This window comes from Balaenoptera borealis (genome assembly GCF_965194805.1).
Source record: "Balaenoptera borealis genome assembly, chromosome: X".
NCBI lineage: Eukaryota > Metazoa > Chordata > Mammalia > Artiodactyla > Balaenopteridae > Balaenoptera > Balaenoptera borealis.
This window is the reverse complement of record NC_138881.1, coordinates 25,955,973-25,969,053: the sequence shown is the minus strand read 5'-3', so window position 1 is coordinate 25,969,053 and position 13,081 is coordinate 25,955,973. Positions and strand designations below refer to the sequence as shown.

At 37.3% G+C, this 13,081-nt stretch overlaps 1 protein-coding gene across 1 annotated transcript in view; it reads right to left on the bottom strand.

Moving 5' to 3' along the window:
• Positions 1-13,081, bottom strand: part of IL1RAPL1 (interleukin 1 receptor accessory protein like 1) — a 660,460-nt gene that overhangs the window by 561,880 nt on the left and 85,499 nt on the right. Inside the window, exons 2-3 of the mRNA XM_082378177.1 lie at positions 8,273-8,459; positions 5,569-5,722 (exon numbers count right to left, since the gene is read on the bottom strand). Of these exons, the coding sequence (XP_082234303.1) occupies positions 5,569-5,722; positions 8,273-8,459 (341 nt within the window). The remainder of the gene's footprint in view (positions 1-5,568; positions 5,723-8,272; positions 8,460-13,081) is intronic.

Here is a 13,081-nt window from a genome sequence, read left to right as displayed (position 1 = left end):
ATAAGCCAAAGGAAGAGGCCAGAATGATCCCTATGGTAATGGATTAGAGTTAGAGACATAAGTATGAACTCATGTTTAGTTCAATATAGATACAAATGGTTACATACAGAAATATTTCTAGATATGTGTATATACCTGGGTTAGTATACTCATATTTCCTTGCTCTGTCAACTGACAGGTCTTAGAAGCAACTATACTTGATTAGCAATGAGTACTCCCAATGCCCAGATCTTAGTTTCTAGCACCATTCTCCAACAAAAGGAAAAAGGACTCTTCGGAAGAAATAGCTGACTGCAGGACTAGGCCAGGAAATACATAAGGTGATCCTGGAGCACCTTGTAGGGTCTGAAAATAAAGAAATACTCAAACACATACACACACACACACACAACTAAAAGCGCTCCAAAGGGCCAAAGTTGGAACAATTTGAACAACAAAATAAATAAGGTGATGGTGGATACAAACCAAAGTATAAAAGAAATATTCATGAGTCCATACTGATATAGACAATGATTGAATAAGTAGATAAATGTAGGAAAATAGATATATGTCCCATGCAGAAGAATTCCAAATAATTTAAGCATATACTCTGACATCAAAGAGGTAGGGGCATAACTCCTCACTCCTTAAGTGTGGACTACAGATAGTGACTTCCTTCCAAAGAGTAGAGTAGGGAAAGCTGTAAAAAAGAGTAAGTTTACAGTGGCAAAATCTGACCAAGAAGTGACTAATACTACCAAGTGATGAATGTCAACATCAACAGTGACGCCATGTTGATAGTACGATATGTTGTGATTTTTACCTCTATGGTCTTCCAGGAATATATAACTCAAGTCTAATCATAAGAAAAACATCAAACAAATCACAGTTGAAGGACATTCTACAAAATAAGTACTTGTTAAAATTGTCAAGATTATCAAAAACAAGGGAAGTCAGTAACAGTAACAGCTAAAAGGAGCCTAAGGAAACAAAACAACTCAGTGTTATGTGCTATCCTAAATGGGATCCTGGAACAGAAAAAGGACATTAGGTAAAAATTAAGGAAATCTGAATAAAATATGGACTTTAGTTAATAATAATATAGCAACATTAGTTCATTAATTGTAACAAGTGTACCATACTAAAGTTAGATGTTAATAATAGGGGAAACTGGGTGTGGGGAATATGGGATCTCTCCCTATTATCCTTTTTATTTTTTCTGTAAATGTAAAACTATTCTAAAGTAAAATGTTTATAAAAAAAGAGACATTGCCCTTGACTCTGAAAAATTCATGTTCTTGTGAAAAACCAGGAGTGGCAACAAATAGTTATAATGCAATGTGGTAGAGGTAACATTTTAGCTGTGCCTCGAAGAAAGAGTAAGTCAGCTCTGTGACAACGTGGAAGAAAAAACATTCCAGAGAGAGCACACCAGGAGTAAGGGTCCAGAAGGAGGATATTTGGAGAAGATCAGTAAAACAGTGTGGCTGAGGCGTAGAGAAGAGGGTAGAGGCTACAAACGATGCTGAAACATCTTATGTTTAATTTTTAAAAAACGTTTAAAGTATACCAAAAGTGTCAAGCAGATTTACTGTTTCTTTCACTGTGGCTTCCCTGGTGGCACCGTTTTTAAGAATCTGCCTGCCAATGCAGGGGACATGGGTTCGAGCCCTAGTCCAGGAAGATCCCACATGCCGCAGAGCAACTAAGCCCGTGTGCCACAACTACTGAGCCTGCGCTCTAGAGCCTGCGAGCCACAACTACTGAACATGCGTGCCACAACTACTGAAGCCCACACGCCTAGAGCCCGTGCTCCGCAACAAGAGAAGCCACCACAATGAGAAGCCCACGCACGGCAAGGAAGAGAAGACCCCGCTTGCCACAACTAGAGAAAGCCCGTGCACAGCAATGAAGACCCAATGCAGACAAAGAGGTATCACCTCACACCGGTCAGAATGGCCATTATCAAAAAATCTAGAAACAGTAAATACTGGAAAGGGTGTGGTGAAAAGAGAACCCTCCTGCACTGTTGGTGGGAATGTAAATTGATACAACCACTATGGAAAACAGTATGGGGGTTCCTTAAAAAACTAAAAATAGAACTACCATACGACCCAGCAATCCCACTACTGGGCATATACCCTGAGAAAACCATAATTCAAAAAGACACATGCACCCCAATGTTCATTGCAGCACTATTTACAATAGCCAGGGCACGGAAGCAACCTAAGTGTCCATCGACAGATGAATGGATAAAGAAGATGTGGCATGTATATACAATGGAATATTACTCAGCCATATAAAGAAATGAAATTGAGTTATTTGTAGTGAGGTGGATGGACATAGCGTCTGACATACAGAGTGAAGTAAGTCAGAAAGAGAAAAACAAATACCGTATGCTAACACATACATATGGAATCTAAAAAAAAAAATGGTAGTGATGAACCTAGTTGCAGGGCAGGAATAAAGATGTAGACATAGAGAATGGACTTGAGGACACGGGGTGGGAAGGGGAAGCTGGGGCAAAGTGAGAGTAGCATCGACATATATACACTACCGAATATAAAATAGTTGGCTGGTGGGAAGCAGCAGCATAGCACAGGAAGATCAGCTCAGTGCTTTGTGATGACCTAGAAGGGTAGGATAGGGAGAATGGGAGGGAGGGGATATGGGGACATATGTATGCATACGGTTGATTCACTTTGTTGTACAACAGAAACTAACACAGTATTGTGAAGCAATTATACTCCAATAAAGATCTATTAAAAAAAATGTTTAAAGTATACCAAAAGTGTCAAGCAGGTTTATTGTTTCTTTCACTGTGATCTGTTTTCCTGAACCACTACTTCAGTTAGTAGACACATATACTTTTAATAAACCAAAGATCTCCCATAAAAGCTTACAATATGGCCTGTATGATGCCACTTTATTTATCCAGAAATTTTCTTTTCTCTTCACGTATTGGACTCTTTTTTGTTTTATTTTAAAGAAACATTCTAACACACTTCAAAATATATATTATCAGCTAAGGCAGATCCACTAAAACTAAATGATATCATGCTTTGCATAAGATTTACATTAAGTATAATATGATCATGATATGCAGAAAACCAAGATACAAAGCAGGGATTAATTACTGCTCAGAGAAAATGCCCACCTTCATTGCTTTACTCAGAGTTTAACTTGGGTTCTAAGAACTGCTCTTTAATTTGGCCACAGCCAAAGGAAATGAGCTATAGTGTAACACTATTTAAAGCAATGTTATGCATAAATATATCTTGTCAACAGACTTCTTGTTAAAACCTAAAATGCATTTTAATACATATTATTTTTAACTATGGGATATGCAGCTCTATGATTCAACCAAAATTTCATATATAATCAAATTTTGCTTTATACTTTATTTCCCCAAATCAATGTCACAGGTAGAGCTACTTAAGTTAGAGGTATTCATAATATTCAGTTGAATGTAAACTTTCATTAAAACTTTCACTAACTTCCTTTTGGATATCAAGAAATAATTATTCCTCCTTTTTGCATAAAGAAAAGGAGATATTTTTTGGAGAAAATGAATGTACAAAAATATAATAGCCCTGGGTAGCATTTACGAGAAAACAATTCTATTACTGATTGTACAAAATAGCCTCGCTTACATGATTTTACCATTTGGGACCCAGTTTCCAGTCTCTAGGAGACTGTTTTCCAATCACCTCTTACTAGACAGTGTTTTAGTAACCTAGCGTTTCTAGAAAGGGGAAAGATGTGCTTACCAAGAATTAGCTCTACACTCCAAAGAATAAAGACTAGAAGTTCATTCTATTTTCTTTACAGAATAGATATTTTTTCATTATTTTCATTATTTTTTAATTCCTTTGTCTCAGTACCTACTCCTTGAAAAGCTACTTCAGTATAGATTAAGAGCAAAAAAGAAATAATAAAATATTCAATATTTATTGTAAAGAAAACCCAAGTACAGATAGTTATGTTTTTCACTGTTCCATTAAACAGGGAGGTAAAGTGATAAAAGTGTTAATTTTAATTTTCTACACAAAGACCTATTACACACAACAAAGCTGAAAACAAAACTAGTGCAAATCATACATGTGTACATCATAGGTACGTAATACATGATTAAATGTGTGTTTACTATTCAAGTGTACCATGTATTGCTATTGTCAGTTATTTACTGGGTCTAATATCTATCAAAGGCATTACCAAAGAGTATCTTACTTATTTAACTAAATTTCCTTTCAATCTGAATAATTACTATCCATCAAATGAATTTCATGAAATCAGATTTTGTTTTTAAGTCAAACTATATTATATCATAATTTCAAGATTTAAAGATGATTATTATAAGATGAAGGTGACTACCACAAAACAATTTTCATATACAGGAAAACTATTTTAAGTGAATCAATGAACAAATGGAAATCTCTTTAAAGTATCTGATATCCTTTTCTTACTTTTATATATATGTTTCATAAAAATGATTGTACAGGGACTTCCCTGGTGGTCCAGAGGTTAAGACCCCACGCTTCCACTGCAGGGGATGCAGGTTTGATCCCTGGTCAGGGAATTAAGATCCCGCTTGCCATGCAGTGGGACAAAAATTTAAAAAAAAATAAAGATTGTACAAAGAATGTCACCAAGAAGAATCTCTCTTAATAAGATGAGAATAATGTCTTTAACTGCCTAAAGCATTGATCTTGATTCCCCCCCCTTTTTTGTGTTGGAACCACTTTGAGAGAAGTATTCAATAACATGAAACAGGGAATGAATACAATATTTAACATGACATCATTTAACATGACAAAAACCATGCATATTTGGATATAATTCTATGTTTTGCAAGTTGATTTCATAAGTATTAGCTCGCCTCATTCAATTCTTGCAAAAATGCTATGAAATAAACAAGGCAAACTTTACCATCACAATTTTATACACGAGGAAAGTGATATTTTGAAGGTTGTGGTGATTAAAATAAAGTCATGTGACTAGTGAGCTGTAGATTCATGATTACAGACAGTGTTCTGAACCTTGTTCTCATGCCCTTCTACCTTAGCAACCAGGTATGGGAATGAGTCCATGCAATGCACCTCACATAATTATTCAATTATTGCATCTGAAATTTTGTTATATTCAAGTTCATGAGAACACATATATCAGGTTCATAGAGTGATAAATGAATAAAAACGTAATTTTTCTAATTTGGAGCAAGACAGGAAGACAGAGGTAGATTTCATATATTCCATTTCAACATTCTAGGAAGTGTTTCCAAAAATTATACCGCTACAAAATATAAGCATAATTTTCCGAAACTGTAAACTCATTATTTCAAGTACTTTCAAAAGCTAACATTTCTATAATCCCCTAAACCTATTTTCTTTAACCTTTCAAATGCATTTCAGGGTAACATGATTTGAAAGCAAGGAGGAATAAATTTCACCTATAGGAATCCACTTAGCATTTGGTTAAGCACTTCCTTCATTGCAAAGATTTGAAAAAAAATCAATATGCAGCACAAAAAATGAAACTTCAAATGTTAGTTTCATTACTTGCAAATGAAATATTGAAGACTGTGCTTACCTGTAACAGTTAGTTCAGTAGTTCTTCTCACAACAAAGCCTCCATATTTTAATTCACACGTATAATTTCCAATGTCGTCTTCTCTGACTTCCCTTATAAGCAGGGTATCTCTTTTGAATACAATACTTGGCCTCCATGTTTTTGTCCTACATTCCTACGTGAAGAACACAAAATTTTTATAGTACATATAGTAACTTAAAAATAAAGTATTTAAAATAACTAAACTAAAAGCTTCTAAAGTTAGATTTTAAAAGAGCTAGAGTTTTGAATTAATGCTAAAGATTTTCAAAACTTCTCTATATCTCTGGGAAATCAGGTACCTCAACTTGAAAAAAGCACTTTTAGCAAGAGTCACTTTATTAACGTCTAACTTTAGTGTCTCTAAATCAGATATGTATTGATTTATTAGATATAAGAAAAGGGACATTTATTAAGATTACTCCTGACATCATTTTTAGAAGCATATAGTCTGCATTTGATGATTATATGAAATTAACTACTTTGATACTGATAACATAAAATATAAAATGAATTTTTTAGTGGAAAGCAGAAAAACTAATTCTATAGAGAAAAATGCTTTAGTTCAATATTTTAAATCTTTTAATGCTGCATTTAGAAATAACTCAATCTTTTCATAGTATATATATTCTACAGTCCATGGAAGAAATGGCCATTATTTATATGCAAGGTCTTTATAGTCTCACAGTCTACCAAATTATGGTCTCTGCTTTAAGCTTTGGATTATAATGATGTTGACTCAGGAGATTTCTGTTTTTGCCAAACAGAAGTCCATTTTCTCTAGCCAGATTAGAAATTAATGGAATGAGGATAAAACAGCTTTAAACCTTTTAACACTATTCAGAGGCAGTATTATTTTGTTAAAAATTTATTGCCAAATCAAATTTATGCAGACCATTATTTTGATTATGTGTCTCAATGCCTGTGTATAATTGGGGGACAATTATCTGGTTATTTCAGTCCAAAATATACACTTAATATCCTCATATTAGTTGTACAAACTGTCATAGTTGCATAAATTATACACTAAATGTATGCAATACATATTCCCTTGACTATGGAAACATAATCTGAATTGTTACAAGACTTTTAAATTCCACATATACTGCATCTCCACCCATCACTTCACTAATTATGGTCTTTATAGCATAAGGTCACAATGACTGGGGAGATGGTGGAAGCATGACTAAAGGACCAATATGAGGCCAGCCATTTAAAAAACTGAGTATGTGACTCTGTGTGTGTGTGTGTGTGTGTGTGTGTGTGTGGTCTCTACTGTTTCAGCAAATTTTGAGATACTATTTGCAAAAAGTGAGAAAAAGTGCATGACTCTTAAGATCAACTTATTGGCAAACAACAAAGAAATTGCATATTTAGAAGTTGAATGTACACATATGAGTACTAGAAAAATATTTGTACTTGATGACCTTGGGTCAAACTCCCCTAATACCTCTCCCCTTTGAGGAAATCATCAGGGCTTGCTTAGAATCCTCCTGTGGAAAGCAGGCAAACCACAGAAAATCAGGGGGAGAAATATATAATTAAAAAACTTAAAAAGTAAATAAAGCTCACATGCACAGGAACAGAAATAGTGGGGCTAATATTTAAGGGCTATTTAATACTGTCTAATACAGAAATTCAAGGGAAAAGTAGAAAAATATTTCAACAGTTCCCTTGATGTTCTGAATACTCCATTGTTTATTGTCAAGAATCAAAAGCAAGTCATTCAAAGAAGGGCATTACTAATTTTGGAAAAATCCTTTAAAAATGTTAAAGATGTATTTCCTGTTTCATTTCTAACAAGTTTTGAATTCGTTATCAGTCCTGAGGGCTCATATTCTGTATACTGACATTTGTGAATCTAGTTACTAAAAGATCCGGCTTCCTAAATTCCTATTTCCAGTTAGTTGGACAAAGCAAAAGTTTACACCAGGTATCTTTAAATCATGGAAAACATATTCCAGACAAATGTTCATAGCATCTATATTGTATTTTCTTGGGTATGTTCAATAACAAAAGTATCTTTTATGATATAAATAAGTTGAAGAACATGTTCAAATCTTGAAATTCAGTCAAAGTCAATGATGTGACAGGAAGAACAGTGTCTGATTATTCTGCTTAAGCCTAAAGTTGCTTCTGGTTTTTGAAAAGAAGTTAATCTAACACTATTTTTATAATCGTATACATTTTCATCAGATTTTTAAAAACATGTATGCTTTTATACAAAAGGGATTAGGATATGCACAAAGATACTTCCATTAAACAGAATATTTCAATAAAACTAGTGTACCATTTTATCACAGAAGCAAGTCAATCCTTTTTCTCCTTGTTTGGGGACATTTTGGACTGCTTATATATGTGAAGAGTTTGAAATGAATGCTTAAGGCATTTTAGTTCCTGAAATTATCAACACAGATTATAATAGACTTGATAGGATTATCAGCATAAACTAGATATAAACATTAACACAGTAGCTTATTACAATGGACTAACAATACAAATATTGACTAGGGTTATCAAAGCCCCTGGTTTAAAAACTTATAATGACCAGCACAACTTGCTGTAGTGTCTTAGGAAGGCAGAACTGAACTATATCACACCTATTTAAATGTTTTTATCCAACTTGCCCTAGAATAAGGTACACATTAATCTATTTAAAAGCGATAAAATCATCCATACTCCATACCTTATACCATAGGATTTCAGGTTCTCTGGATGGTAGTAAAAAATCTTCTATGTCACGGCACGAAATTTCCTTGCTTTTGCTAAGTTCAGCTTTATCAAAGTACTTCATCTTGGAATTGTAGCACAGTCCAGTGTCATTTTCACCCACTGTCAGTGAGATGGATACTTTCATACAGTAAGTGGAGTTTCTGTAATGAAGCAGAATAAATATGGTGGCCTGGTGTGAACGAAAAGCAACTGCTGTCAAGGCAGTGTATTTACTTCACTCAAAAAGGGAGAGAGGGAGAGAGGGATAAAAACTCTACTGATAATTAATGTATGGTATCATGGCTTATTCCACAGGGCTCTATCTTGTCAGCCAGCTAAACAATGCTTGGTTCTGTTAAACCATTTGTATATTTTTCATATGCTAGAAAAAAAATTTTATATTATATAAAAGTTTGGTTTGAAAAACTGTTCAATAGACATTTTTATCTAGATTTTATCTAGGAAAATAAAATAAAGGAAGATTTAGGTCAAGAAAGAAGTCAAGCCTGGTCATAATTATGCTAGAATTGGTAAATTCATACTCAGCCATAAAAAAGAATGAAATAATGCCATTTGCAGCGACACGGATGGACCTAGAGATTGTCATACTGAGTGAAGTAAGTCAGACAGAGAAAGGCAAATATCATATGATATCACATATGCAGAATCTAAAAAAAATGGCACAAATGAATTTATTTACAAAACAGAAATAGAGAAAGTCTGGTCGCAGTCAGCTACGTCTGCGCTGGACCTGAGGTGGGTTCTAATTCAAAAGAAGCCATCTCTGGACTATTGGAGAGGACTGCGTCTCACCAAAAGATAAAGAAACAGAAGCCTGGAGAGTCTCCACTGCTAGTTTAAGGACCCAAGAAAGCTGAATTTTGAGCCGGAAGTTTTCCTAATAGGAACCATCCTTGGGGAGACATTCAAGACGGCGAAGGAGTAAGACGCGGAGATCACCTTCCTCCCCACAAATACATCAGAAGTACGTCTACATGTGGAACAACTCCTACAGAACACCTACTGAACGCTGGCAGCAGACCTCAGACCTCCCAAAAGGCAAGAAACTCCCCACGTACCTGGGTAGGGCAAAAGAAAAAAGAAAACACAGAGACAAAAGAATAGGAACGGGATCTGCACCAGTGGGAGGGAGCTGTGAAGGAGGAAAGGTTTCCACACACTAGGAAGCCCCTTCGCGGGCGGAGACGGCGGGTGGCGGAGGGGGCGGAGCTTCAGTGCCGTGGAGGAGAGCGCGGCAACAGGGGTGCAGAGGGCAAAGCGGAGAGATTCCCACACAGAGGATGGGTGCCGACCAGCACTCACCAGCCGGAGAGGCTCGTCTGCTCACCCACCGGGGCAGGTGGGGGCTGGGAGCTGAGGCTCGGGGTTCGGTCGGATCCCAGGGAGAGGACTGGGGTTGGCTGCCTGAACACAGCCTGAAGGGGGCTAGTGCACCACAGCTAGCCGGGAAGGAAGTCCGGGAAAAAGTCTGGAGCTGCCGAACAGGCAAGAGACCACTGTTTCTGAGTCCGCAAGGAGAGGGGATTAAGAGCGCCGCTTAAAGGAGCTCCAGAGACAGGGCGCGAGCTGCGGCTATCAGCGCGGACCCCAGAGACGGGCATGAGACGCTAAGGCCGCTGCTGCAGCCACCAAGAAGCCTGTGTGCAAGCACAGGTCACTCTCCACACCTCCCCTCCCAGGAGCCTGTGCAGACCGCCACTGCCAGGGTCCTGTGACCCAGGGACAACTTCCCCGGGAGAATACACAGCGCGCCTCAGGCTGTTGCAACGTCACTCATGCTGGCCTCTGCCGCCGCAGGCTCGCCCTGCATTCCGTACCTGCACCCCGTATCCTCCCCCCAGCCTGAGTGAGCCAGAGCCCCCTAATCAGCTGCTCCCTTAACCCCGTCCTGTCCGAATGGGAACACATGCCCTCAGGCGACCTACACGCAGAGGCGGGGCTAAATCCAAAACTGAACCACACAGGAGCTGTGTGAACAAAGAAGAGAAAGGGAAATCTCTCCCAGCAGCCTCAGGAGCAGTGGATTAAATCTCCACAATCAACTTGATGTACCCTGCATCTGTGGAATACCTGAATAGACAACGAATCATCCCAAATTGAGGCAGTGGACTTTGGGAGCAACTGTAGACTTGGGGTTTGCTTTCTGCATCTAATTTGTTTCTGGGTTTATGTTTATCTTAGTTTAGTATTTAGAGTTTATTATCATTGGTAGATTTGTTTATTGATTTGGTTGCTCTCTTCCTTTATTTTTATATATAGATATATATACTTATTTCCTTTTTCTCTTTTTGTGAGTGTGTATGTGTATGCTTCTTTGTGTGATTTTGTCTGTAAAGCTTTGCTTTTACCATTTGTCCTAGGGTTCTGTCTGTCCATATTTTTTTTTATTACTTTTTAATTTTTTTATTTTAAATAATTTTCTTTTTTATTTTAATAACTTTAATTTATTTTACTTTTTTCTTCCATTCTTTTTTTTCTCCCTTTTCTTCAGAGCCATGTGCCTGACAGGGTCTTGGTGCTCCAGCCGGGTGTCAGGCCTGTGCCTCTGAGGTGGGAGAGCCGAGTTCAGGACACTGGTCCACCAGAGACGTCCCGGCTCCACGTAACATCAAATGGCGAAAGCTCTCCCAGAGATCTCCATCTCAACACTAAGAACCAGCTCCACTCAACGACCAGCAAGCTACAGTGCTGGACACCCTATGCCAAACAACTAGCAAGACAGGAACACAAACCCACCCATTAGCAGAGAGGCTGCCTAAAATCATAATAAGGTCACAGACACCCCAAAACACACCACCAGACGCAATCCTGCCCACCAGAAGGACAAGATCCAGCCTCAACCTCCAGAACACAGGCACTAGTCCTCTCCACCAGGAAGCCTACACAACCCACTGAACCAACCTTAGGCACTGGGGGCAGACATCAAGAAAAAAAGGGAGCTACGAACCTGCAGCCTGTGAAAAGGAGACCCCAAACACAGTAAGTTAAGCAAAATGAGAAGACAGAGAAACACACAGCAGATGAAGGAGCAAGGTAAAAACCCACCAGACTAAACAAATGAAGAGGAAATAGGCAGTCTACCTGAAAAAGAATTCAGAGTAATGACAGTAAAGATGACCAAAATCTCAGAAATAGAATGGAGAAAATACAAGAAACGTTTAAAAGGGACCTAGAAGAACAAAAGAGCAAACAAACAATGATGAACAACACAATAAATGAAAGTAAAAATTCTCTAGAAGGAATCAATAGCAGAATAACTGAGGCAGAAGAATGGATAAGTGACCTGGAAGATAAAATAATGGAAATAACTACTGCAGAGCAGAATAAAGAAAAAAGAATGAAAAGAATTGAGGATGGTCTCAGAGACCTCTGGGACAACATTAAATGCATCAACATTCAAATTATAGGGGTCCCAGAAGAAGAAGAGAAAAAGAAAGGGTCTGAGAAAATATTTGAAGAGATTATAGTTGAAAACTTCCCTAATATGGGAAAGGAAATAGTTAATCAAGTCCTGGAAGCACAGAGAGTCCCATACAGGATAAATCCAAGGAGAAACACGCCAAGACACATATTAATCAAGCTATCAAAAATTAAATATAAAGAAAACATATTAAAAGCAGCAAGGGAAAAACAACAACTAACATACAAGGGAATCCCCATAAGGTTAACAGCTGATCTTTCAGCAGAAACTCTGCAAGCCAGAAGGGAGTGGCAGGATATATTTAAAGTGATAAAAGGGAAAAACCTGCAACCAAGATTACCCTACCCAGCAAGGATCTCATTCAGATTTGACGGAGAAATTAAAACCTTTACAGGCAAGCAAAGCTAAGAGAATTCGGCACCACCAAACCAGCTTTACAACAAATGCTAAAGGAACTTCTCTAGGCAGGAAACACAAGAGAAGGAAAAGACCTACAATAACAAACCCAAAACAATTAAGAAAATGGTAATAGGAACATACATATTGATAACTACCTTAAATGTAAATGGATTAAATGATCCAACCAAAGACAGACTGGCTGAATGGATACAAAAACAAGACCCATATATATGCTGCCCACAAGAGACCCACTTCAGACCTAGGGACACATACAGACTGAAAGTGAGGGGATGGAAAAAGATATTCCATGCAAATGAAATCAAAAGAAAGCTGCAGTAGCAATTCTCATATCAGACAAAATAGACTTTAAAACAAAGACTATTACAAGAGACAAAGAAGGACACTACATAATGATCAAGGGATCAATCCAACAAGAAGATATAACAATTGTAAATATTTATGCACCCAACATAGGAGCACCTCAATACATAAGGCAAATGCTAACACCCATAAAAGGGGAAATTGACACTAACACAATCACAGTAGGGGACTTTAACAGCCCACTTTCACCAATGGACTGATCATCCAAAATGAAAATAAATAAGGAAACACAAGATTTAAATGATACATTAAACAAGATGGACTTAATTGATATTTATAGGATATTCCATCCAAAAACAACAGAATACACTTTCTTCTCAAATGCTCATGGAAAATTCTCCAGGATAGATCATATCTTGGGTCACAAATCAAGCCTTGGTAAATTTAAGAAAACTGAAATTGTATCAAGTGTCTTTTCCGACCACAGTGCTATGAGACTAGATATCAATTACAGGAAAAAACCTGTAAGAAATACAAACACATGGAGGCTAAACAACACACTACCAAATAACCAAGAGATCACTGAAGAAATCAAAGAGGAAATCAAAAATACCTAGAAAC